General features: G+C 40.8%; 1 protein-coding gene across 2 annotated transcripts; it reads left to right on the forward strand.

The window, feature by feature from the left end:
* The first annotated feature begins 1608 nt into the window (after positions 1–1608).
* On the forward strand, positions 1609–27208 carry slc45a2 (solute carrier family 45 member 2). 2 transcript variants are annotated; one of them, XM_050053714.1, is made up of 8 exons: positions 1609–1901; positions 4321–4770; positions 7039–7215; positions 18097–18467; positions 20609–20752; positions 21568–21691; positions 23117–23322; positions 26933–27208. In XM_050053714.1, exons 2-8 carry the CDS (start codon positions 4425–4427, stop codon positions 27152–27154), a joined length of 1590 nt encoding a protein of 529 aa, XP_049909671.1. In that variant the 5' UTR covers positions 1609–1901; positions 4321–4424; the 3' UTR covers positions 27155–27208. The 2 variants fall into 2 exon arrangements, with proteins under 2 accessions (XP_049909671.1, XP_049909670.1); XM_050053713.1 differs by lacking the exon at positions 1609–1901 and having other exon boundaries at positions 3625–4770.

Below are 27208 nucleotides of genomic sequence, written 5' to 3' on the forward strand. Positions count from 1 at the left end.
GGAAAACCAGACATTATCATCAATTTATAAACACCCCTCGGACGCCCCGGACAGGACGTGAAAAGTGGACATGTCCGGGCAAAAGAGGACGTTTGGTCAGCCTACCCTATTTCCAGTCTCTTGCTAAGCTAAGCTAAGCTAAGCTAAGCTAAGAGCCCTCTGGCTGAAGCCTCATATGACAGGAAACAATCTTCTCATCTGTTTTTTGGCAACATAGTGAATACACACCAGACACCCCCAGTCAACTCATACACGTCATAGGGCCGTTGTTCCCAGCTGGTCCGGCCACAAGGTCCAAATTTCTCCTTAGTCATTAGTGTAAGGTTCACACAGTTTAATACAGCATCACACTTGTGTTTTGCCATGACGTTGAGCTAGTGGAGTCGCTTGCAGTCCATTCTGAATAGACCTGTGACCCACTTTGGAATGCGACCCTCCAGTTGGGAGCCACTGTCACAGGGTGCACATGTGGCACAAGCACACATTCAAGGATCAGACTGGTGACAGACTGGATATGAACTTATTTATCTTCATTTAAAAATACTAAAATGCAAAAGGGGGCTTAACAGGGGCTACAAAGATTCGTAACATGGCTATAGCACCATCTAGCCCCAGTGTGACGTCATGCCTGGACGTTTGTTAACTTTGACATTTTGGGAAACACGCTTAATTGCTCTTTAACTAAGAGGTAGATGACAAGTTTGATACTACTGTCACGTTTGAGAGCAGTATCAAAGCAGCTCACGATCCAACTTAATGAAGAGAAAGGTGGAGCAAAATTTGCAGAGGTTGTTGTTGAATCATGCACATTTACAGACAGGCCTGGGGGGTAAAACCTTCTCTGAACAGAGGCTTGTCTACTGCCTGTGACTGCATATTATATGCCTTTGTGCTGGTAGCCTGGAAGCCTTCCTTAGGCCTTTGTATTTTGGCATAGACAGATGTATTGTATTAACACCCGGGCCTGGCAATTTATCAGGTTCTTTGTTGTCTGGCATGTTGAAACAATTAGCCAATTAATTTTCAGGATGCTGCTTTTCTGTCCTCCTTTGTGTAAAAAACGCAATACACATGGGTGTAAAAAAGTCTGCCTGGACTAAAATGTTTCTTAAAGGATCGGGCTGGTTATATTCTATATCCATTGCTACTGTCATGGATTTGCCTAACAAAATGTAGCGGGTAGAAATATAAAGTGTCATAAAATGGAAAATAATAATGAGTAAAGTACAAAACTTATGCAATTACACACTGTCAATCACTGGAGACAGGTCATTTTGGTCTTTTTTCTGTCTGTCTTTTCGGTACAGGTACACTGTGGTTATTATTCTTGCTCACCTGTAATAAAAAAGGTTCACACCAATCAGACTCTGCAGATTGGACCAGTACAAAGTAGCTCATCCCTCCGGGCTGTCCTGTCACACCGTCACTGATTTGCACTACCAAGATTAATCTGGTAGTTTTTAATAAGGATATACCGGCAGAAAGTTGATCATTCAACACAGTGGGACCAGACTACTGCCGGAAAAACAGGTGACCACACAGAAGAGAAAAGTGTTTAAGCATTGTGATGTAACAAAGATGTAGGTTCAAGAGAATGAAAGACAAAGAGTGTTTTGTATCTCTTATTGCTCACACACTGTTTGAGTCTTAATGATGCTCTTGTGATTTACAGGGTCGGTCTGCTGATTCTGAGAAAGTCCGGACACTGGACCTCCACCAGACCTTTCAAGGAAGCTGATAACTATCAGTTTTTAGGCCGGAATGAAGTTCACAGTGAAGGATTGGTCAATAATGTCTTCCTGAATGCTGAGCTAAGGTCACAACAACATTATGTTATCACTGGCTTCACCTCAGCTTGAGTGCAGGAAGTTAGTCACAGATCAGCACACCGATTCTAAGAGGTACGATGAATATGATTCCAGCAAGAGAAGAAAAACTGTGATTTTCAAAATATTTTCTGTCACAAGTTGTGATTGCTTTTTCCTTCAGTTTGTTAAAGAAAGATGAAAACTCATATTTAAATACAACATCCCCATTGCCGGAGGGGTATGTCTTTATCTCTCATTCCAAAGGCAATAATTACTATTCTGTTTGAAGTAGCGCATGATGATCTGATGACTCAACTACTACTCAGCACAGGCTGTTAAAATTTATTGAAGTGGATTAGCTGTCTTTCCAGGAGCCCTGAGGAGTCAGATCTAGTCAAGAAAGAGTTTCCTTTTACACTCCAAATGAAAGGAAAGAAAAAGTATTCACACAAACACACATACACTAGAAAATACCATTTTATCATTCCCTCCAAATATTACTCAAAATTAGACTGTAGTGAATTTCAATTTTTCCGTAAATCTGGTCCTTTTTAACTTCAAGTCACTTTCCAGTTTTTACCAGCAACCTTTTAATTATGGAGCTGTGGAGACTGAGGTGGATCATCTCCGTATTCTTCACTTTACGTCTACAGCTGTGCTAGCAGCTCTGTGGGGCTGTACTGAGGGATAGCAGAGCTATTTTTTAAATAAGCTTTTAAATGAATTGATTCTGGTGGCACCTGCCTCTCTACTTTAAGAAGAGTAGCTAAGAAATAAATACACTACTCAAAAAATGAAGGGAACACATAATGGTCACAGTATAACACCAAGTCAAATACACTTCTGGGATATCAATGTGTCCATTCAGGAAGCACAAGTGATTGTGAATCAGTTTCACCTGCTTTCGTGGAGACTTTTGTGTGAGGAGGAACAGGAGGAGCACTGCCAGAGCCCTACAAAATGACCTCCAGCAGGCTACTGGTGTGCATGTTTCTGACCAAACTGTCAGAAACAGACTCCACCAGGGTGGCATGAGGGCGTGACGTCTTCTAGTGGGACCTGTGCTCACAGCCTAGCACCATGCATTGGCATTCGCCAGAGAACACCAGAATTGGCAGGTCTGCCATTGGTGCCCTGTTCTCTTCATAGATGAGAGCATGTTCACACTGAGCACATGTGACAGGTGTAATGAACCTTATGCTGCCTGTAACATCCAGCATGACTTGTTTGGCGATGGGTCAGTGATGGTCTGGTCTGGTCCTTTGACATTCAAACTTGGCCTCTCCTCCCCACACAGCTTGTGTACTGCAAGCTACCATTGTAAGAATTGACAATAAAGCTGACTTTGACTTTGAAGACTATTGATTTAGTTTTAATGAAAAAGCCAGTATTTTAGCAAGCTAGCTGCACCTACCTGTCCAACAAAAAAACAGGCCAACTCCACATTGCTCTTCATCCCCATCCCCATTGTCTCCTTCAGTGAGATGTGCAGCTGCAGCCACATGCGATTTGAAGCCTATATGACACACCCTTACAAACTGCGTCCACCAACCGTACAAGACAAATCCACCAACACGACGGTTTTATGAATCCTGTTACAATGCGACATTGCACTGAATAAATTAGGCCAAACAAAGGAATAATCCACTTTATACACAAAGATGTGATTCACCTTATAAGTAACAAGATATACCCCTTCATCATGTAGGTATGGTGGGCGAGTCATGTAGCTGGTGTGGGTGGTCTCCAGCTAGAGCTATACCTGCTCACCTTCAGCAAAAGTTAAAGTGAAAGTCAACTCCAGATTCACTCTCGCTATATTTCCACTTCGTCTGCACTGTGTCCGAGAATTTTGTAGCGATCTCTTGGATACATGTCCCTTACTGTCTAGCACCTTGTCCTACCTTTTTATAAAGTCCAGACCTCACCTGCTCCCTGTTATTTGCTTGGGGCTATACGCCCACAAACTTCCTAAACACAAAATACAAAGAAAGTAAGAAGAGTGTAGAGTCTCTGCAGAAACACCACCACACACTTCTAGAGGGTCATAAGCTATGATAGAGGGGGATTACTTTTTTGTGAGTCTTTACATTGTTATTGAGGAAAATCCTACATAGTATACCTTTCAAGACTGAAGAAGGGGAAGAAACATACAGTAATCTCTTAAATACACCCACTTCTTTCTCTCCTCCCCTCTCTCTCTGTTCTTCAATGAGTGCCACTCTGCTCTGCTCAGACCCAGAGGCAGACCTTCACATGTAAAGTAAAGCTGTGTGGATCTTGGACTCATTGCTCAACTATGCAGTAGAGAGGAGGATTAGTTCAAGCTGAGCACCGGTGCAAGGATTTGGCATTTGGCCATTTATCCATCATTTCGCGGGCCGAGACACTACCATACTCTTTGTCTCCCTTCATCTGAATCTTCTCTTCACTCCCTTGTCATTCTCCCTCTCCTTCTCCCTTTCTCCACCCACCCCTCTCTACCCTCTCTCTACCATGACCCTTTTATCAGAGGACCAGTCTGCAAGGCCCCAACCCTGCCGGCTCCCTGAGCCTGGCAAACACATCACCACTTCTTTGTACCCGACAGACTTTACAGGCTCCAAAGAGGACTACATGGACAGTGGGGAAGGTGCTGTGTTCGGAGCCGTGGAGCCCCCCAGGCGCTCACGGGGCCGCCTTATCCTCCATGGCATGGTCATGTTTGGAAGGGAATTCTGCTACGCGGTGGAGGCAGCGTTCGTCACACCGGTACTTCTGAGCGTGGGCCTGCCCCGCAGCCTGTACAGCTTGGTGTGGCTGATAAGCCCCATCCTGGGCTTCCTGCTCCAGCCCATCATCGGCTCGGCCAGCGACTACTGCCGCTCATCATGGGGCCGACGGAGGCCTTACATCCTGACCCTTGGTGTCCTTATGCTGCTGGGAATCACCCTGTTTCTGAATGGAGATGCTGTCATCTCAGGTGAGGGATGGGCGGGAGGATTTGAGAAAGGGGATACATGAGGGAGCGTCAGACAGTGAGAGGGGGAGATACAGATGTATTTTTAGTCTTGTCACATCAGAAAGTGAATCCCTGTTCTGGGGACGTCTGTGCCTTTGATTCAGAAGGAATAAAAGAGAATGAATAATCAGCTCTCTCCATCAGAGAAAGACTAATATTGTAAAGCAAACTGTTCGAATCTGACATCACCTTGAACTCGTAACTAATGCGTACTCATGCTTGGAAATATGCAGAGGAATAATCGTGACTCATCTCGTAAAACCTAGCATATGAAAGGCAAACATAAGGTTGTATCTTATTGTTTCTGGATATGAGCACTAACTTCCATTTTTTTTAGGAATGTCTTTGTTGTCCCTCAAAGAACATCAGCTGTCACCTGCCATATATGCTTATGGTATAATTAGATTATTCTCACCCTGGTATAATGATTAGAACTTTAATTTTTTGCTGTCAAAGCTTTCTCTTATCTCTTGGGCTTTTGCAGACTCAGGCTCTGAACTGTATCAGTTATCTGCTCACTCAAGCATTTTTGGAAGAAAGTGACACATCAATCAAGAAAGTTTTAACATCTTAAATGTGTAGGCATAAGGTCCTGAGAGGCTCACACTCTTAACTTGTGACTGAAGTTAAACATGTGCCTTGTTAGGGTGGTCCTGCGCCAGTGTCCGCTGGCAAAGACAGGTGACAAGTCATGACTGAGAATCTCACTGCACGTTTTGTTTGAAAGAGTAAAACTACTGATAACATTTAAACAACCCGGAGTGTTTCCTGAGAATCCGGCAGGCAGCATCACGAGCAGTTTCTCCTCACAGAAGAATCTGTGACCTTTGGAGCCACATGCACTGATTCACTGCTGAGCGTTACAGTGCTGCTGTATTGTTCCTCACTGAATAGGATCAGTGTGGGGGTTAAGTGCCTATTCACTGATAGTTTCACTCACTCTGATATTCACAGTTGGCCCTGGAAAACTGTTAATGATGGAGCTTCATCCTCAATACCTTAATCATATCTTTTGATTGGAGGCTAATTAGAGTAATTATCATGACTACTGCAGAAATTGTTACAGTCTGCTGTGCATTTTAGCAAATACTCACTCAGCAAACACAATACACCAGTAAAGTTTGAGGGAATGTTTGCTACCCTGGGCTGACAGGTCTCTTTTTTGATGAAATATACAATTTAACGCGAGAAATAGCAACACAGTATGTATGTATATTAGCTGGGGCTCAAAGTGCAGGATCCTTATTTCAAATCTGGAGCTGAGGTCAAAAGAAAAACTTAATCAGCTTGTTTGAAGTCATTTTTCTTTGTTGAACTCTGTGATTGTTGATTGCGTTTCTATTAAAAAGGCTCTGGGCTTTATTATAATCATCATACTCACTATGAAGTATTCTTTCTTCCTAAGCACGCAGGATAAGCTGATTATCTTTCCACGTTTCTCAGGGTTGTAGTGAATGCCACAGGAATATGTACTACATAATGTTTGCATTGTTGTAACCACCCTCAGCCTAATATTTATGGTGAATTGTGCTCTCAATTTTAATTTTTTTTTTTTTTTTTTTTTGACTTAATAGCTGCAGAAAAGTTAGTTTAGTGTAATGTTCTGTTCATGTAAAATGTAAAATCCACTTTGTTACCTTTAAATCACGTGTTTTTTGCTCATGATATCTTTTCATTCCCTTTGAAGAGAGCACAGAACAAGACTGGGTTTTATGATCAAACAGCCAGGTTTAAAGTAAAATTGTTACCTGTCAGACATAATTGGTTTTCATGGAAAAACAAAGTTTCTCATTGTTTTCATTTTTTGACAAGCTCCAAGTGTGCTGTTGCTGTGGGATTTCTCTTTTTGACGCTTTAAGTAAAGTAAAGAAGGTACAATCGAGAGTGTAGGTTTCGTTTCAACATTTCTGGGGACACATCTGAAAGTGGGGGTTTGGGGTCCTTCTTCAGCAAATTTTGAGCATCAAACAAATATTTCCTACATTCTAGTGATTTTTTAGGCATCAGTTTTCACCTTTTCTGCATCAATGTGTGGTGGAAATGCCTTTATTTATCTTTTTGCTCATGTTTTTATTGAGGGAGGAAAACTGCACATATTCTAAATACTGAGGGGGTGGTGTCCACTGCGTTACCCCCAAAATCTATGCCTATGGGTACCATTATCTTGTTCTTTTTATCATTGGCTGCAGTGTCTGATGAGTGATGAGGTGTTTTTGTTCTGTTCTGCAGCACTGGTCATCGACAGGTCGGTGAGGAGTATATGGGCCATAGTGGTGGTGATGTTTGGAGTTGTGCTGTTTGATTTCGCTGCAGACTTCATCGACGGGCCCATCAAGGCCTACCTGTTTGATGTGTGTTCACATCAAGACAAGGAAAGAGGTCTGCACTACCATGCTCTACTCACAGGTTTGTAATTCTGACAAGCACATAAACACACACACACACACACACACACACACACACACACACACACACACACTGCTGTTGTATTTGCTCCAATGTAGTCCTTATTTCTGTCATAAAACTGTCCTCGCTGGCTGTTTCTAGTGTGTATTTTGATGGATTTGCTTTTAATGAGAGTTTTGGCAGCAATAGCTCACATAACACATACCAGTGCTGTGTGGCAGTGATCTAAACTGGATCTTCTACTGGTGTGATACTAGTGGGTGAAGCAGCACACACTGAACTGTGTTGCTATCTGTGTGTTGTTTGCACGTTCAGCAAAACTGAATGTCTGTCTTTTGATAAGTGTGTATGTAAAAATGTTTTAATGAGACTTCCTTGCCCAGTGTTAGATGAGAAGATAAATATCATGGAGATGATTATCATGGAGCTTTGCATAAAGACTGGAAACAGTTCATCTGTCTCCGTCCATATTTAAAGAAATACCTACGAGCATCTTTAAAGTTCACTCATTAACAAATTGTCGCTTGTTTGTTTAAAAATCAGCATATATAATGACAGATTGTTGTTCTGCGTGGGGGCTATGTGCCAGACTGTTTACTGGACTTTTTCCTGCTGGTTGCCTAGCAACCTCACGCTGATGACAAGACTCAAAGTCTCACTTCAAGTGTAACTTCTGTGGCTGTGTCTTAAATCAGTACTTATTAAAGACATAATGCACTTATTCACTGTCCACCATTTTATTTGAGTGCCCAAGAGTGTGGAAACATAAGATAAGGAAATATAAAGTAGTAGTCCTGTTAATAAATATATTTTAGTGTGTTTTAGCTTAGTTTTACGACATACAACCTGAATTGTTTTGGTTCACTCTCACTGCTCTCATCAGTGTTGTTTTTCAGTTGCAGCAGGCAGCTGTTTTCAGCCAAAAATGCTCTGCACACAACCTGCTCAGCACTAGGGATGCACGATCATATCAACACATCATCGGTATTAGACAATATTGGCTTTAAAATCAGAATCGGCCAACATGCTTTTTTTTTATTTTGCACAATGAATGAATTTTAGATACATTGAAGAGCATTGTATTTCATGTCTCCATCTGCTGATGGACGATCACGAGAAGAATATGCATGCATAATATGATGCTAATTCCTCTACAGAAGAGTGGATATATCAATATCAGTTATCAGTCAAATGAGTTGTTACACATCTGCATATCGAATATGAGCAAAAAATCCAATATCCTGCATACCTACTCAGCCCCACACTACAGGCAAACACAGTTGGAAACTAGCTGGTCAACACAGTGGAGCATTTAGCTGCTAAAAACTGTTGGTAGACACTAAAAGAGAGTGACTATTGGACTTACATTCACCAGGTGAACGTAAACATGACTCCAAATGAAGGGTGGTGTTGCTCCATTTCAGATGATTGTGTAAATTAGCAGTGTTGCATCACATTATGCCAATGCATATTTACCTTGGTGCAAAATTTCGGTAGTTGTGACACTAAACTGTTATCCAAAAGATCTTAAATCTTAAAATATAACCAGATTAAAAATAGAAAAGCACACATCCGAATGAACACACAGACAAATCTTGATAACTGTTTCATTAATTCATCACTGATATCCTGCCAATACAATGTCCGCATGTGAAAAATATCCCCTTTTTGGTTTTATCCGCTTATAATGCAACCAAATGCTTCCTTCTTTTATAACTCTCTTGGGGAATTACAGACTAAGTTTCATGTGGCACTCTTTTTTCTCTCTGAGGGATTTGTGAGTGTTTGAACATGGTGTTTCAGGTCAGAGCGTGACATCTTTCATTTCCGTTCCTAAACGTCTGATTGTATGTTCCTTGGCCACTCTGACTCAGACGTGCTTTCATGTTTTGTAACGTTTTCTTGATGGATAAACCAATTTGCACTTCACCTTCAGATCACCAAGATTTTGCTCAATGGATGAATATATTCGCCACTTGTACTGTCATGGTGGCAAGTTCAGACGTAGTTAAGTGTCTCTGAAGTTCACGATCGTACTTTACTAAACTTTTTAAAGGGAGAATCAAGAGTGCTACTAGGCTGCAGGAGCATTTTCCACATACAGTTTTGACAATGGTTAGGGTTACACAGCTGAAGATAGCATGCTTTACTACCTTATACAGCATACATGAGAGATATACAGTATTTAGGTATCATTTTTCTTTCAAACCTAATCTGTAAACCACCGTAACCTTACAAAATATGTTCATAATGAGTCTAATAATATACAGGATTAAGCAAATATTCTTTTTAAGCACTGCCATGGGGGGAGATGATGTTTTGGGTGTGAGCGTCAGTGGTGCACTCAGCTGTCAGCAGGCACGGGGTGGTTTGAGCACGCTAGTCCCGCAGTAATCCAGCCCTGAGCTAGTCATGTGCTGCAGTCATGGGTCTGGGCTGAGAGAGACAGAGGCCAGGCACATGACTCCCTAGACGCCCCTGCCACCGCTGGTATGTGAGGTTTGAGGAGGAGGGAGTCGAGGGGATTGTTGTGTGGTTCTCTGTGATTCATGTTCCTTTCTGGGTGAGCTTTCTAATCGTATACTCTGACCTAGGGGTGTCGCGATATACTGGTATTGACGATAATCGTTTAGAAATGAAATATTAATATCATGTTTATAATAACTCATGATGATATTGTGTAAATAATCCAGCGCCTCTTAAATTTTGTTTCTTTCATTATCACATTGTCTCTGTCTCCTAACACCTTCTGGTTGCCGCTTCACATCCATTAAAGGAGCAGTTCGTAGGATTTAGTGGCATCTAGTGGTGAGGATTGCAAATTATAACCAACTGAAACTTCTTCTATGTGCCAAGATTTACTCCCAGTTTGGATTCCTTCAGTGTTTATTGTTTAGGAGGTTCTTACCATGAGCGGAATTATCCACAGGGGTCTCCTCTTCTCCAAAACAAACACATCCACTGATTTAAACCAATAAAAATACTCAATACAGCAGTTTCACGCTAAAATTTGCATTTCTTCAACGCTGTTCTACTCGTTGCGGAGGGGCTGCTAACGATGGTGGCCAACACGATAACATGAGTGGCCCTTTCTAGAGCTAGTGTTTGGCTTGTCTGTTCTGGGCCTCTGTAGACACATGGCAGTGCAACATGGCAGACTTTGTGGATGAGGACCCGTACCTATGTTGATATAAATGTGTCATTCTAAGGTAACAAAAACACAGCGATTCTTGTTTTTGTTTGTTTTTAAGAAGAAAAAATACAGTTTTGTACAGTTGTGTTTTCAGACTCTCTCTTCACCTCCCTACACTCATATTTTGAGTATAATTCATATGCCAAAAAAAGAAAATTAAAATGAAAACAAAAGTTGAATTGTTGAAAGGTGGGTGTGTCACAGCAGTGAGGCCCCGGCAGTGTAACGCCAAGGGGATAGTGGTATCCATCAGGGACAGAGAGATGAAGCCCAGTGTATGCTCCATGTAACATCAGTTGCTGAAACAGTCCACTGTAAAATACCTTGCACATAATGTGAATTTAAAAAAGTGAATAAATTCTAGCCCACGGCCCATAACCACAGCATTTTGGGGAAACAAAGACCTACCAACACCACGCTTTTGCTGGATGTTAGGGGTGGGAACCATTAGAGGCCCCTCCCAGTCACAGTACAATATGAATTCCATTTTAAACATGTTGCAATATGCTGAGTATTGGGATAAAATATATTGCTATATATTGTGACAAATTATTACAAATTATGTCCCCAAAGGAAAACTTTGTCGACACCTGTTTTATCAGAGATAATTAAATAAAGTGTTCAGTCTGTTTGTCTCACTTCAGTTTTAATGCAGCAAAATGTATGTATTGGACTGAAAAAGCAATTGATTATATTATTCTAGTAGGCTGCCAAAAGTTTAATTTGTATTTGTAATATTAATAATTTCTGTAATAGATAAATAGATACATGGCGTCAATGTAATGATACGATGTTATGCTGCATCAATTTTTCTCCCTCCTCTGATATTATTGGTTGAAATTGTTTGGAACTGTCTTATGTAAGCACATGTCATATTTTGTTTCACAGAGAGAAAACAGATTGAATTTTGATTTTAGAATACTAACAAATTATAATAGTAGTAGTAGTAGATGTATTTTGCATGTGTTGTTAAATAGGTGCACACAATGTCCAGCAATGTGATCTAAAATAATCAAAAAGCATTTTTCATTTCATCTCGACTTTACACTTTCTTTTAGCTGTGTGGCTCTATGGATGGCAATGTAGGTCTGTCAGTTGGTGGATCAATCGATCAGTCAACCACTTTGGTTCAAACAGAAATATTTCAGCGTCTATTGATTAGGTTTGCCCTGAAATTTGGTGCAGACATTCATGGCGCTAAGAGGATGAAGCCCATGACTTTGACGATCCCCTGCCATTTCATCTTGTGAGTAGCTTATACATTTGCAAACATTGTGGAAATAAGCAACCTTCCCTCCCTCCAACATAACATGAGCCAAGTAGCACTTTTGTTTGCTTATGTATCCCGGAGGCCAAGGACATACTGTAGATAAGAGAGAGATCCCAGTACAGTACAATATTGATTTTCTCCTGCATGATAATGTAACTACAGCTTTTTTCACATCGCTAGCCAGTCCCCCGTCCCCCGTCCCCTGGAAATGAAAAGGGTTGAACTTTAGGGGGTCTTAATCAGACAGTTCGTTTAGATTGAGTGTCAAAGATGTCCGTACATGTACTAAATACCTCTTCACTAAACTAAAATGGTGTATCACAGCCTCATAGTTCTGCTTGCAGGGCTTTACACCCTTGTTTGCAATAAAGACAAACTTTTGAAATTTGTCATTTAGGTTACTCCCATTAATGTACGCAAACTATTTAGGCCTCCCTCTGTGAGCTTGTTCATCCTCCCAAAAAACAACTTTGTCATCTATAATGTGAAACTGCTTCAGTTTAATAGATATAAGATATCCCATTTGAAGTGCACCTTGCTCATATTAAACATCATCCTGTTACATTTCAATCTCTCTGTGTATATTTTTGGCACCGGCCACAGTTGAGCCACAGCGATATTTCTGCTTTGTTCTGTCAAACTGTGCTTAAATACAAGTTACTGCTGTGGCACAGACACACCTGAGGTGACATTAATGGCACAGAAGGAAAAGGGGAGAACAGTCAGAGGAGTGATTGATGGAGCACACAAACAGCGATGCTTGAGTAATGCAGACACACATGAAGTGTGACTCCTGAAGTGGTTATTACTTTACCTGCCAGCTGTTTAATGTAGAAAAATAGCCTCCATTTCAGGTAACCAACAGTGAAAAGCTTTTATGTCTGTTTTGGGAGCCAGAGTCAGTCAGTCCGTCACTCAACCAACCAAGTACATTTTATTTATTTAATCGTTTGTTTTTTTCTTTTACAATATGTTTAATGATTAACATGTTCCAGTTTAATACCTGACTAGTAATATCTGAGTATATAAGTATTACCCTCCTTGATACACAGTGCCATTTCAATAACAGCTGCTACAAAAGTAAAAGCTGACAGTCACAACATTTTACCCACTCCTATGAGAGGACAGATGGTAAACACGAGTTAATATTTCTTTTTTATGCATGCACAAGCTAAATAATCGCCAGACTTAAATGCGAGAGACACACTGAAATACGTCAGCACTGATTTTATTTTAAACACTGTACACATAGTCATTTAGATTCTTATTGGCATGCAGTGTGAATACAAGCACCTTTTTTCAACAACAAACAATTTCTAGAGTTTTTAACATCTCACCGCTCTTACAGGATCATTTTGGCCACAGCAGGCAGCAGCTTTCAACCAATAAAGCTTTAAAAAGAACATTGTACACTATAGCGTTGTCACAATACTGGAATTTCTAACTTCAATACAGTAACAATCAAAACCATTTTCAATTACATGGGGGAAAATTGACATTGAGGGCAAAAAAACCTTTCTTTTTAATTTAAAAGATAACTATAACAAGCTATAACATGACAACACCTTTTCTTTTCATGGTCAGTGGCAGAGAACAGTAGATTGACTGTAGCAAACATCAACAATATGAGAGCACGAGAAAGCCTTGGGTGGATTATAGGACAACAGGCGCCTGTGCACAGATATACAAAGGGCTCCACCACCTCTCCTACATTGGAGCAAGACACAGACTTTGTGATGGTTTTGAGTTTCTTTGGAGTTGGTATGCATCTTTTTGTTGTGTCTCCTTGTGGTTGTGTTGTGTCTCTTTGAGGTAATTTTGTGCTTTTTTGTTGTTGTTTTGTTTCTCTTTGTGGTCATTTTGAGTCTCCCCCTAGTCGGTACATGTTAATTTGACATTTGACAATTTTGGGCCCTCGGCCTGTGCCCCATAGACCTGCTCAGTAATCCATCCATGAACAAAGCGATAGCACGGAAAAGTTAAAATTAATATTGCTATCCCTTTGACACATCTTAGTCAACCCTCGCAGCAGCTTCCTGTAGTGATGGAAAAATAACGACACCACTGTGCTTTTGAATGGCTCATTTCACTTTAAAAAACTCCCAGACGCCTCAGTTGACAAGTTGAAAGTAACACACACCTTGTGTCAAACAGAATTTAAATACCAATGAAGTACTTTGAGTTTGAGCTTCCACCTACGAGCTTAGCCCTGTAAAACCCAAATATAGAAAAACGCAAAAAAAAAAAAAATTCAACCATTCAGATGTTGTTGTAGGAGGCCTTTGGGGCTGAAAATGGAGTGTTTTCAAAAATGTTATGTTTTAGTAAGTTTTTACGGAAATGTTGTAATATTGCAACATTGGGCTTAATGGGGAGCAGAATCTCCTGTATTTCCACTCATTGTCTGAACAACAGTACAGAACTAAGGATTCATTTGCAGGGTTTTGCTTTTCCCAAACCAGTATATAACATGAATAATAATCTCAGTCATGTTGTTATGAAGAGTCATTTATTCCAACAACAAGAACTTTGACATTTATTTACATTATTTACAGTGATAGTCCCAGAAGCAGATTGTCCTCTGAAAAACAGAGGCAGACATCCAAGCCAGTCTCACAGCATCACACTTGCTTTGGGTATTAGTATACCCTTTACTGCAATGTCTGCAGCGTCCTCTCTTCGTCTTCAGTGGAAAATGTCCAGTGAAGTCCGTGTGCACATCCACATTTATTTACAGTGATAGTCCCAGAAGCAGTTCTTGTCCTCTGAAAAACAGAGGCGGACATCACACTTGCTGCATTGATTATTAGTATACCCTTTACTGCAATGTCTGCAGCGTCCTCTCTTTGTCTTCAGTGGAAAATGTCCAGTGAGGTCCCTGCGCACATCCAGAGGGGGGTGTGCACATGATTTTTTGGAAGAGGGACCGTTTGGACTCCCATCACCTAAGGATGCTCTCTTTCCAGCATTCAAAGGGCTCCCTGCTGCGTCTGGGCTCCCGTTGCCTGAAGATGGTCGTCCTCTCTTTGGAGTTTTCAGTGTTGTGTCCACCAGAATGAGAGAGGATGCTAGCTGTGCCTGGAACTTTCTCATGTTCAGTATCTCCTTCTTTGGCATCTTGAGAGCTTGGCAGTGCCGCCTGTAGAGGAGCCAGGCGTTGACCACAGCGAGGGTGATGGTGTGCCAGAAGATGTACATGTACCACCGCCGGGATTTCAGGGCGTACTTGTATTTCGCTGTAAATGAGTCCAACAACATTGGCTTGCCTCGCATATACTGCTTGATGCTGCTGAACTTCCCCTTGAAAGGTATCATCATCTCATCCACAGAATTGTGCTCTTCTGGTACCACCTGCAGGCAGTTCTCTCTGAGTGAATCAAGCCATGGTCTGAGTTTCCAGAGTTTGTCCCTCTTTTCAGTCTCTGACACTGTCAAATTGTTTGCAAAATGTAATGTTGTCAACAGCGATTGGAATCTGTTGCGTGACATCACATCAGCAACAGGTGGGTGCCGTGTGTCCGTCTCCCAGTACATACGGGTTCCAGGCATTTGTACCAGGCCCATCCTCAGGTACATGCCCAACGCTGTCTGTATTTCTTTTGCATTAGTGTTAACCGATCTTCCGTGATTTTGAATGCTGTACTCATTCGTATTTGTTGCCAGAGCTTGAACCATGTCTTCTGACACAAACTTTTGGAAGTATTGCAGTGGTGTGTGGAGGGAGGTGACATCATCTGTGAGAGCTGGACCAGAAAAATCAGTATTGGGACTGATAAAATCTTTTTTTTGCCAGCGATATCTGTCACGGGGCATGATGTGTTTGCTTGATTGGGGCTCAATGTCCACATTGGCTGGGCAATCAGTAGGTTCTTGGTTTTCTTTGTCCACACAGGCATCGCTATCTGATTCTTCGTCACTTGCATCAGTGTCGTCGAAATCCATGTCCACATCACTCTCTCCGTTTTGGACGATGGCAATTACATCCTGCACACTGTACCGAGGATCTCTCCTTGCTGGTGGCATTCTGAAATGGAAAAAATAAAATTGAAACAAATGTACACTGTATATACAAATAGCACACATGCTTACTAGATTCTAGATGACCAGCAGGAAAGATGGGGTGGTGGGGAGAATGATTTCATTATGAAGTGTTTACACATTGCACTGAAGTAGCCTATTCACACATTTCACTGGTCACAATACTGTATGGCTGACCTATTGTAGACTGTGATTATCATCCAAATAGGAATGCATGTAGCCTCCAGTTTACAACCACACCTTACAGTCATGAACATTAACACCTGTTCCAGAACAATGCCACAAATGCACCAGGAGCATCCCCCACAACTGCTTTGACTATGAATTGATAGGAACATTTTCTTATCAATAGAGACTAAGACAAAGGGCAGACATGCACAAACAGAATTTCTTTGTTAGAAAGTCCTGCATTCTGTGATAAGGAGAAAATACTGAGTGTTGAAGGTGGTTAGAAATCATTCTAAGTAAATGAAAATGTTTAGATACGGCAATATATCTTTGCACTTTAGTTTCTAATACAATAAAATATGTGAATATGTAATCCAATATAAGGCTAAAGGCTAGAATGTGTAAATCATGTGTAGTTTAAAGTTATATTGTGAAAATTTTAATTGAAGTTCCTCTCAAGACGTTCCTCTCAAAAACAGGGCTGTTTTGACTACCACTCTCACCCAACGTTGTAATATTGCAACAATTATAAAACAAGCTCTAAATAAAATGTAGGGCATATTTTCCACAATAACTACATATGTTCATGTTCTAGACACTGTAATAAACACAAAAAAAAATTTTCAAAGCATTTTACTTACTTGAATCAGATGAATTCAGTCCAGTAAATCGAAGGGATGTTGCTCGATCAAAATATTGGAGGTTGTGTGACTTCTTGACCTGAGGGCGGGCCTTATATACAAATGTTGGATCCAATCGCATTGTGAGAACAAACAATAGGACCCAATGATCATGTTAATGTGGTTGAACCAAAAAAAAAAAAAAAAAATTAGAGGTCTTATGGGGATAACCAAAATTGTTGTAATTCTGCAACAGTGGGTCTTACAGGGTTAGCATGCAGGTGCAGCTCATCAGACTTGATGTCAGCAGGCATCACCAAACCAGCAAAGCATGATTTTAGAGTGCGCCAAGTGCCCCAGACCTGTAAATGTAACTACATCAAAGAAGTTAACCACAGCGCTTGCTAAACTGGTGGCAACTGACTAGTCAACATCATAGAATACTCAGGTCTAAGGGACATCCTCAGGTTGGCATGTTGTCATGGTTTCAAGACCTCACTGTTGTAGCACTGCAGCACTGATTTGAAGAAATAAATTTAAAAGTGAAGATCATAAAGTACATTTCTTTGCATTTATTTGATTCCCAATTAAGACACTCTGGTATTGTAACTTGGAATTGCTTTACCTTGTTAATATGGAATTCAAAACTGTTTTGAAATGCAAAATAATGGAATTTTTTAAACATGCAATTAATCGCGAATAACTATTGAAATTCAGCGATTAATCACGGTTTTAAAAATTGAGCATAGCGTTAGTTCAGGCAGGATACAATGTCAAGCTCAGCTCACATCCCAGCTACATCAGTTGATCTCAAACAGCCCAATCAACTGATGGAGCAGCTGATTGATGGAAGGGAGTCAGCTGATAGATCACATGATTCCTTTCTATGCAACCAATTGGCGAATCTCATTCAGGGCGCCCTATTTAAACTGCTCCGGCCTGCCAACTGTTGCTGCTTCCTCTGCAAGCCGCTTTGCAACCCACCTCCACCCCAGCTCCTCCTTTTCATGTTGTGTCTGACTTATCAATGTCATTTCTGTTTGTCAGTGATGCTGCTCTGTTCCTGATGGAATCTTTGCTGCTGCTCTCCCTGCTTTAGGCTTTCCATATAGGCGCATGGAAGAGCAGGGAGGTTTGCTCTCTCTGCCTCAGACTTTCCTCATTTGCATGTAGAAGGGCAGAGAGGTGTGCTCTCTCCACCTTAGGCTTTCCACATAGGTGCATGGAAGAGGCTTTCTGCATAGGCCTGAGGAAAGGCAGAGGGGCCCCAGAATAGAGCCATACCGCCAAATATAATACTGCAAATGAAAATAAAGTTTTCTTTGACTAAAGTGTTCCTGACTGCACTGTATCATTTGACAGCCCTGGAAAAAAAGCAACTGTTTTTCAACAAGTTTGCCATATTTACTTTATAGATCTTCTGTCCTTTTGTGGCCAAAAAAATCAGTTATTGCAGATTTAACCACTTTAGCACCCACAGCTCTCTCAAAGGGACATAAATATGCTGGAGGGTTTTTGAGGGTGTATGGTACTTTCAAACAACTGCACTTCTCTGCCTAGTGTGTTTTTACCTTTGCTGCTGTGTATTTCAGGTCTGGGTGGAGCGTTTGGCTACCTGGTGGGAGCCATGGACTGGGGACACTCAATAATGGGTCAGCTGCTGGGCTCTGAGTACCAAGTCATCTATTTCTTCTCAGCATTGACCTGGAGCATCTTCCTCACTGTGCACCTCTTCAGCATCCCAGAGCAACCCCTTGGCAAGGATCCATCCACATCTGACCCCTCACCTCCCAGTGCCCTTCGCCTACTGGGTTCCCACAGCAATGGATATGGCGCACTGGCTAATAAAGAGCCAGTCTCACCTGTAGTTCCAGCATCTGTTCCAGACCTCAGGCCTAGGTCATTCTCTGCTCTTGGGGAGGCCAATTCAGTGACCTCCAGTGCTAAGCAGCCAAACAAGGAGGTATGTGGTGTGCAGGATACATGTGGTAAAATAATGTGGAATACTGATTTGATTTATGTATCCATTCATGCTCATGTTCACAGGGAGAATTTAATGTAGCTATTTAGAGAAAATGGATTTGTAATCTAATCCTAGTATCAGTTCTGTTGGAAACAAAGTGGTGGTGAAAGATAGAAATTTGCCTTTATTGAAACATATGAAACATTGGCAACATGGTTTATATATTTTAACATAAAAGACACAAGGTTTGAGTGGTTTGACTGGCAGCAGCAGACTCTGAAAGGTAAAGTGTTCATGCTGAATAACAGAGCACATTGTCTTAATTGATTCTGAACTAATTTTAGTCTGTCTGTAGGAGGAGATTCCTGTTTAAAAGATAAGGATAGAAGCTGCTTAAGGGAATACTTCACCCCCAAATGACCCCCAAATTTGTATATCAGTTACTCACGCTGTGTCATGTTGAATTTGTGATGAAAACCTGGATTTTGCCTCCACAGTGGACTAATAGTCCCAAAATGGAGAAAATTTGGAATTAAGAGAGCCTGGTCTCACTCTGAAGTTATCAAAATCCGGCGCTTGGGCAGTGACTTGCGGCGTCAGAAACCAACGGAAAAAGGCATCCTTTAATTTCAGCATGATATATGGCCGGTTGCCATTAAAGTTTAATGGCGCCCAGTGGTGTCAGGGGGAAACGTGGCAGGACAAGGACAAAAGAAGGCGGCAAAAGTCCAACTAGGGTGGGCAGGAGGGGTGGTGGATCAGTCTAACAAACACCGAGTTTCACCCAAGAGAGCGGTGTTTGCGTCCTGTAAGATTCTAGAGCCAAACCCTGTGTTCTTTTTTCCTAAACCTAACCACGTGTTTTTGTTGTTGGCAGGAAAAAAAAATTCAAAATCAAAGAAAAATCAAAGTCAAAGTCTCAATATCGAAGTCTCATTTATCCAGTCCTTTGCTCAGTGCTTCCTAAACAGACAACCTTTTCCGATGCGGAACTGATCTGAAAGTAAAACGTATGTTTGCAGTCTTTAATGCCAGACTCAATTGACAAAAACAGTAATTTTACCTCACTGAACACGGGAGCTGCTGGTCTACCGCTGCCTTGATCAGTTAGATTGTTTGTATTATTGTCTGATTTGACTTTATTTTTGTATTCATTCACATTTCACAACCTTATCAAAACCAGCCTGTTGTCCGCTGTAAATTACAGTAAAACGTACACCAGGTGAACACTACTCAAGCCTCTGTGTATTCTCCCTCAAGCACTCGGCCAGTCCCTTACAGGAATATTCATAAGTCAATATTCCCGATGGTGCTCTGGTTCAAATAGTTAATTAGGCCACGCTCTGCAGAGGAAACTCTTCAAACAACCTTATGAGGATGAGTTTAATGTGAATATGTCCTGCGTAACATAAAATGTCCATGTGAAATCCTTCTCTATATTATGCACTGAGTATTGATGAATCTTCTCAGAAACTCTGAACATCAATCCAGCCTTCAAGCCCCTCTAGCTGAATCTCTGTTTAATGTTTCTTGATGAAAAGAAAAGGGATCTGTCAGCAGAGTTTGTATCATCTTCTTTTTAAAACTCACTTTTGTAGCCTCGCTTTGATGTTTGATTAATTATGTCTAAAATCTCATGCTTTTATGGTCCTTATCTTGGCTCTAATTGCTTTGTCTTGTCCTTCCTTTGTTTCTTTAAGCACATTAGTGAGTATACAGTGTGTGTCTAAGTGAAAGTTTCCTATTATAAATACTTTTTTAAAGTTATTACTGGTGCAAGCTTTTTATTTTATAAAAGCAAACAATTGCAATGTCATATCAGGTCATACTTAATGCTTTTGAATTGTTCATCATAATCCTAATGTTTCTTTGAATGGTATTATCTCTTAGTCATATGCCTCGTTGTCTTCCATCATCTCTTGTCTCTAACCCTTGAGCAGAGTCCTTAACGTCTTCATGGTGCAGATGGTCATGGTTTCTATTGTCGAAGCTTTTGAACCGACACTTAAACACCACTAGCAATGATACACCAGAGAGTAATGAGTCCTATGAGAGGACAATCTGTTTTATTTTATTTCATTAATCCTGTCAGTGTTGTAGCTGTTGGCGCTGATGTCTGTGATGTCTGTGTGTATCTGCAGGCCCAGAAGAGGATGACATTCAGATCAATGATGAAAGCTATCATCAACATGCCAAGCCACTACCGCTGTCTGTGTGTCAGTCACCTGCTGGGATGGACAGCTTTCCTCTGCAACATGCTCTTCTTCACTGATTTTATGGGACAGGTATTGTCTAATGAATATCTGCATATGAATGCCATACAGGTGTGTTTTATTTTCTGATCAGTGTGGTACACCTGAACCAAACTGCAGTGATTGGTCCCATTGTGAAGCAGATGTCACTTCACACAATACTCATGACATTTTCCAAAACCGCTTATCCTGTCGGGGGTTGTGGAGGCGCTGGAGCCTCTCCCAGCTGGCATTGGGTGACATGGCTTTTCCATCTCACTTCCACATTAAACTGACAAGTTGTCTATTGAGACAGCAACATAAACATAAACATAAAGACTAAGCCAATTTTACAAATGAACATAAGCAATTGAAAGTGAAAGGTATTGAAATGGACTGTGGATGACTGAAAAATAATGCATGCATTTCATGTCAGGTTTGGGGACCGCACAATATCCTATGTAAGATAAAGTTGTGTGACTGCAAATTTAGTGCTGAAACCATTAGGAAGTTAATTAGCAGAAATTTCAACATCATCATTTCAGTCATATATAAAGCAAAAAAGCCAATAATTCTCAACTTGCAGCGTCTCAAATGTGTGTTCTTTTTAATCTGTGTTATATCATTGTAATCTGAATATCTTTTAAAGGGGTTTTGACTATTGCGGGAAAATTTGCAGAGAAATGCATAGTCAGTGGCTTCCTGTTGAGTGTTGAAAGGAAAGAAAACTTAAAAGCTTGAATAATGAGCATGGCCAACATTAGATATCTGTATCAGTGAAACTTTGTGCTTTGGTTTCTCTACTGAAAACACTGAGCGTGTATTTTTAACACTCTCACTTTGAAATGATTTCTCTCTTTGTTATTCAGATTGTGTACAATGGAGATCCTTATGCAGATCATAACTCCACAGCTTATGCCACATATGAGAGAGGAGTAGAAGTGGGCTGCTGGGGGCTGTGCATCAACGCTGTGTCCTCTGCTCTCTACTCCTGTAAGTAACTCAAAGAGTATTTGTGTGTTTATTTCACAGCGGGCAGCATCCATTAGTAACACTGTGTCCTGCACTGACATCATTAGCTCAGCTGTGAATGGCAACTTGTCAAGGTTTTGCAGGAAATGGATAACAGTCAGCAATTACCGCCTCCTCCTTTGTTTTATGTTGGGATTACAGGCTGTAGTGTGCCACAGCCATTCATTAGCTGCACAAAAGAAACACGTTTCCCCAGAGGTATGCTGAGCCAATGTTCCATTCAATTCAAGTAGGTCTGCTACAGCAGTAGCCATGTAAAAATAAGTATAATATGTGAAAGAGAGAAAAATAATGTGCTACATGTAAAGCAAAGTTCAGCCACATAACCAAGTGCTGGTATCACTGCACCTCCCACTGTGAAACTGACTCTATTTACAGTCTGGATGCTGAGAAAATGGTCTTTTGATATGTTGTTTTTTTACATTGCTGCTCTGAATTGAAAGATAGGTTGTCGCCCCCTCGTCTGATACCGACGCACAAAGCATAATTTAGTGTCTGTATGAGACACACAGCTGTCTCCAAGGTGAAACAAATTTTAGGTAAGGGCATCCAAACTACTCAGTTAGGTTTAGAAAAAAGATCCCAGTGAAAATGTTACATAAGTGCATTATTTTTTTTTTCATAAGAGTGTTCCATCCAGTCCCACCCAACTGTGAGGTAATTGGCTGGAACTATTTGCTTCGATTAGCTAGAACTCATTCAGGTTGAGATGTCAAGTTCAGAGGTGGTTAGGGTTAGGGCAAAGAGGTCAAGGTTAGAGATAGTAGCAGCCAATCATGGCACAACAGGGGAGGGACCAGGCAGAGCACTCTTAGGAAAAAAAGGCAACGAAAGGACGTGAACATGACGTACCTACATAAGTTACATAACATTACTTTAAATGAAGTCAATATTCATTTCACATGCTACACCAACAGCTATCTCCTGGGTGCAAGTCCTGTGTTTGTTTGACCCACCTATCCACCCCGACCTCCTCTGTATGCAGACTTTGTCACTCTTTATAGACTGTTTCACCAGAATTGCATGCTTGGCAACAGCTTGGGTCTATGTTTACTTCCTGTCAGCTGATGTCACTCACATACACTGGAAAACATTGCAACAGGAAATACAAAGGGACCAATTTAGAATTTTAGACGGGTTTACTCAGGTTTTAGCTGAAAGCCCAGTGCGTCTTATGTAGATGCTATAGGGAGCCATGTGCAGCTGTATCAGACGCCGAGGGGTGTGGCAAAGCGTTGGTATTTTATCACCTGGGATTGAGACCAGGCTGTGCATACTGTGGAGGGTTTTATATCTTTTAGAGGTGCAATACCATGAATGACGAAGCAAATTGTCCCATAATCCAAGTAAAATTGATCTCCTCTGTAATAATGTGTGTGTTTTCAGACGTGCAGCGTTTCCTCCTCCCGTACATCGGCCTGAAAGGATTATACTTTATGGGCTACTTTGTATTCGGCATGGGCACCAGCCTGATCGGCCTCTTCCCCAACATCATCGCCACACTGATCCTCTGCAGCGTGTTCGGCGTCATGTCCAGCACGCTCTACACCATCCCGTTTAACCTGATAGCGGAGTATCAGCGAGAAGAGGAGGTACTGGGCTGGCAGGAGAAATGTTTTTCAGTGTTAAGATGCAAATAAGTAGAAGAAAATAACATTTTGGGATGTTGGATTAGGATGTTTCTTCTATTCAGTTTTCAGTGTCAAAATTGGCGCTTCTATTCAGTTTTCTTTAGCGTGCAGTCGTTCTTCAGTTTCATGGCTGAATCCTTTTGACTATTCATCAATAACAAGTGTCAATCAACTTATTATCAACAGGTGCGTCAAGGGTGCACATGCAGTCTGAGGCGCCCTCAGACCTGCCTCCCCGAGAACCTCAGAGGGCTCCTTTCCCAACATAAAATCTTATAAATTCAGCAGCCAAAAAAAAGCTATACATTCACAAACATTATACAATTAAACAATATCGACATACATTCATACAAGTCATGTGGGCAATTCTAAAACCATTTCTAAATGGGCCGCAAGGATTTGTCGAATAATTTATTAATTAACAGGGAATTACTCAGCTATTATATCAGTTATTTTTAAGCAAAAACACCAAGCATTTGCTGGTTCTAGGTTTTCCTATGTGAGCATTTGAGTCTTTTCTTTGACATACATGATAATAACCTGAATATCTTTAGTTTTGGGCACTGTTGGTCTGGAAAAACAAGACAGATTAAACAATACTTTGGGCTGAGGGAAATTACCTTTAATCTGCATTTTGCACAGCTTCATGGAAAAGTCAAATAATCAATTAATAGGGAAAATAGTCTGCAGATTAATTGAGAGTGAAAACAACTGGTAGTTGCAGAGCCTTTATTTCTAACCATTTTCTCTTGTGCTAAATCTTCACATTGACACCTGAATGAAAAGGAACATCGTCACTGATTTGAATAAGTGAGCGCACATTCATATTAAAGACTTGACTTTATATTTTAATTCCGTAATGCTGGCTGACTCAGAAGAGACAGATTAGATATAGAAAGGTTCATTTGAAAGCAGACAAGTCATTATTAAGAGTAAAGCTGAGAAAACCCTGAATCCTACACTTCAAATAATAAAACTGAATTGAGTTTGTCACTACACCTTCCCTGCCTGATAACATCCTCACTTCCAGACTGTATCACATCTTTTCTCTTGTACATTTGAAATCTCAAGCCACATCTGAGATAACCTTGGAGAGCTCCATCCAGAGCCACAGAGGACATTATTGAACTCTTTTAACGGGCTGAATAGTACTCGCTGTGAAGACTTAAATGACATTCATCTGTACAATTGTTTCAGTGTTTCTTTAATTTACTTTATTACAACAGGATAACCCACTTAACATCAATACTGATTTCCAGGAAGTTCTGGTATCTAAAAATAAACAATAAAACGGTAAAGCAACGAAAATGTATCAAATAACAGTAACGGCCTATCAGTCAAGTACAAAGTCAGATTCAGAACTCACCTACTTCTTGTAATGCATATACATTACTACATCCCTGTTTCCATTGATTTTGTATGACGTGTTATATATTTAACATCTGCACTATTTTATGTGTCAGAGTCTTATTTTGTTTTTTACATGAGTGATTTTCTTTGATACATATTTAATTGGCATTGTTGGAGGGAGCCTTTCACTTTCAAACAGTAACCATCAATCCTGGATAGTATTCCCTCGAGGAACATAAACTTGAACTTGTAGACCTGTGGTAGAGTTTTCCAGGAAATGTGGATCCTACCTAGATGGATGGATGGATGGATGGATGGATGGATGGATGGATGGATGGATAGATAGATAGATAGATAGATAGATAGATAGATAGATAGATAGAATAATTTGCTGGCCTGATAAATTATGCGAGAGAGTTTTGTTTTGTGTTTCATGGTGAGGGAGTTGTTACCAGGATAAAATCTTGAAGGTGAGAACGGATTTGATGAGTGAGCGGTAAACCAGAGTTAAAATGTCCCTGCTGACATGAGAAGTCCCGAGTTTCCTCAGCAGGTGGAAGCGCAGAGTCAGTGTGCTGTAAAAAGGACAGACCGGTGTCTATCTCTGTTCTGAGGTATTAAAAAGACTGAACCTGCTCTACTGGCTGACTCTGGGTACTAAGCAGTTGGAAAAAAGGTGATGATGATGATGATGATGATGATGATGATGATGATGATGATGATGATGATGATTTCTCTCTGCCCCCACAGCATAGCTCTTTTGTCTTTATAATGTTAAGCTCAAGTGAGGTTTTACCAAATGTTTTGACCAGGTTGTTGACAGCCTGCTGAAATAGTGAAGATTTAGGGGGATTTAAGGGTGTCTAGCAGTGAGGATTGCAGACTGTAACCAGCCAAAGCTTCTACATTAATCAGGAGGTTTTTTTACTGGGAGCTGAATTATCCACAGAAGTTTCTGCCTCTCCAAACTGGTGATTAAAACCAGTAAAAATACTGAATAAAGCAGTTTCACGTCACAAATCAGTGTTTCTCCTATGCTTTGGGCCATCACAGACAGGCCACAACAGACCAGGTGAATAAAACCAGTGAAAACACTGAATAATTCAATTTCATGTTAAAAATCAGTGTTTTTCCGATGCTGTTCGCCACTTCGTAGATGGGCTCTTAGCCTAGTACCTGCAGATGTGTGTCAGCCTTTTTGTCTGATAAATAAAGACCCAAATGTTCAAGAGGTTTTTACCGGGAGCGGAATTGTTGGCCGAGGTCACTTCCTCACTTAAACCAGAAAAACATGGAATAAATCAATTTCATATTAAAAATCAGTGTTTTTCCAATGCTGCTTGTTGTGCAGGGGCTGCTAACTATGGTGGCCGATGCAAAAATACGAAAATGTGAATGGCCCAATCTAGAGCCAATGTTTGGTTCGTTCTGGGCTACTGTAGAAACATGGCGATCTCCATAGGCGAGGACCAGCTCCCTCTGTAGATGTAAATGGCTCATTCAAAGCTAACAAAGACATGATTCTTATTTTCAGGTGATTATACACTAAAGAAAACATATTTATATTCCATTTCTGCCAATATATCCCCCTAAATCCTACACACTGGACGCTGCCATTTAAGAGACCGCATTATAAACTGATGGAAGCGTACACATCTGGAAGAAAAAAAATATTTTCAATTTCAGTTTAAGGACTTTGGATAAAATATACCTTTTGGTTTTGCTGAATTAGTGAGTGAGCACGTTTCAATTGTAATTTTGAACGAAATTGGTTCCATCACAACATTGTATCTGAAAACTAGCAGCAGTAATAATATTGCTGCAGACTGAATCATCCAAACAAGCGTACTCTCTAAAAAAATAAAATACAACATGTTCTCCTGAGACAGACGCTCAAAAATAATTTGCTGGTAGAAAAACACTTGTGTTTGTTTTGACGTGCCCTGGCATGCTCAGTCAATACCTCATTATGTTGAATCAAGTGAGCTGGTGATGAAATTCAGCATCAAATGTTTGAGGTGGCTGAAGAGAGCTTTAGTTATCATGAAAACACAGATCTAATAGAAAACAAAAATATGAGCTTGTCTCTTGATAGTTCTCAGAGCTCAATCTTTTGACCCAACTATTTATTGCTTTCTGCCCCGGACATTTCCTGTCATACAGGAATTGATGACATCTAATATTGCTCTCTTTTTTCCCCTCCTTCCTTCCTCCTCTCCAGGAACACATGAAGCTGGGAGGAAGCAATGGAAGTCAGCGAGGCACCGGGGTGGACTGTGCCGCCCTCACCTGCATGGTCCAGCTGGCTCAGATCATCGTGGGTGCAGGTCTCGGCGCTCTGGTCAACATGGCAGGAAGTGTAATCGTGGTGGTTCTCTCGGCCTCGACCGTGTCCCTGCTTGGCTGCATCTTCATCGCTCTCTTTATCAGAAATGTGGACTAATTCTGCTTATATAAAAGTATTTTAATGATATTGTTTTAATAAATACAGATTCTT

This window comes from Epinephelus moara, chromosome 9 (assembly GCF_006386435.1).
Source record: "Epinephelus moara isolate mb chromosome 9, YSFRI_EMoa_1.0, whole genome shotgun sequence".
NCBI classification, from domain to species: domain Eukaryota; kingdom Metazoa; phylum Chordata; class Actinopteri; order Perciformes; family Serranidae; genus Epinephelus; species Epinephelus moara.

Bases quoted from the DNA above. Each gene is read 5' to 3' on its own strand.
- slc45a2 (XM_050053713.1), top strand. From the start codon at position 4,305: ATGACCCTTTTATCAGAGGACCAGTCTGCAAGGCCCCAACCCTGCCGG. The intron at 18,468-20,608 runs GTATGTGGTGTG...GTGTATCTGCAG, and splicing joins CTAAGCAGCCAAACAAGGAG to GCCCAGAAGAGGATGACATT. The intron at 21,692-23,116 runs GTAAGTAACTCA...GTGTGTTTTCAG, and splicing joins GTCCTCTGCTCTCTACTCCT to ACGTGCAGCGTTTCCTCCTC.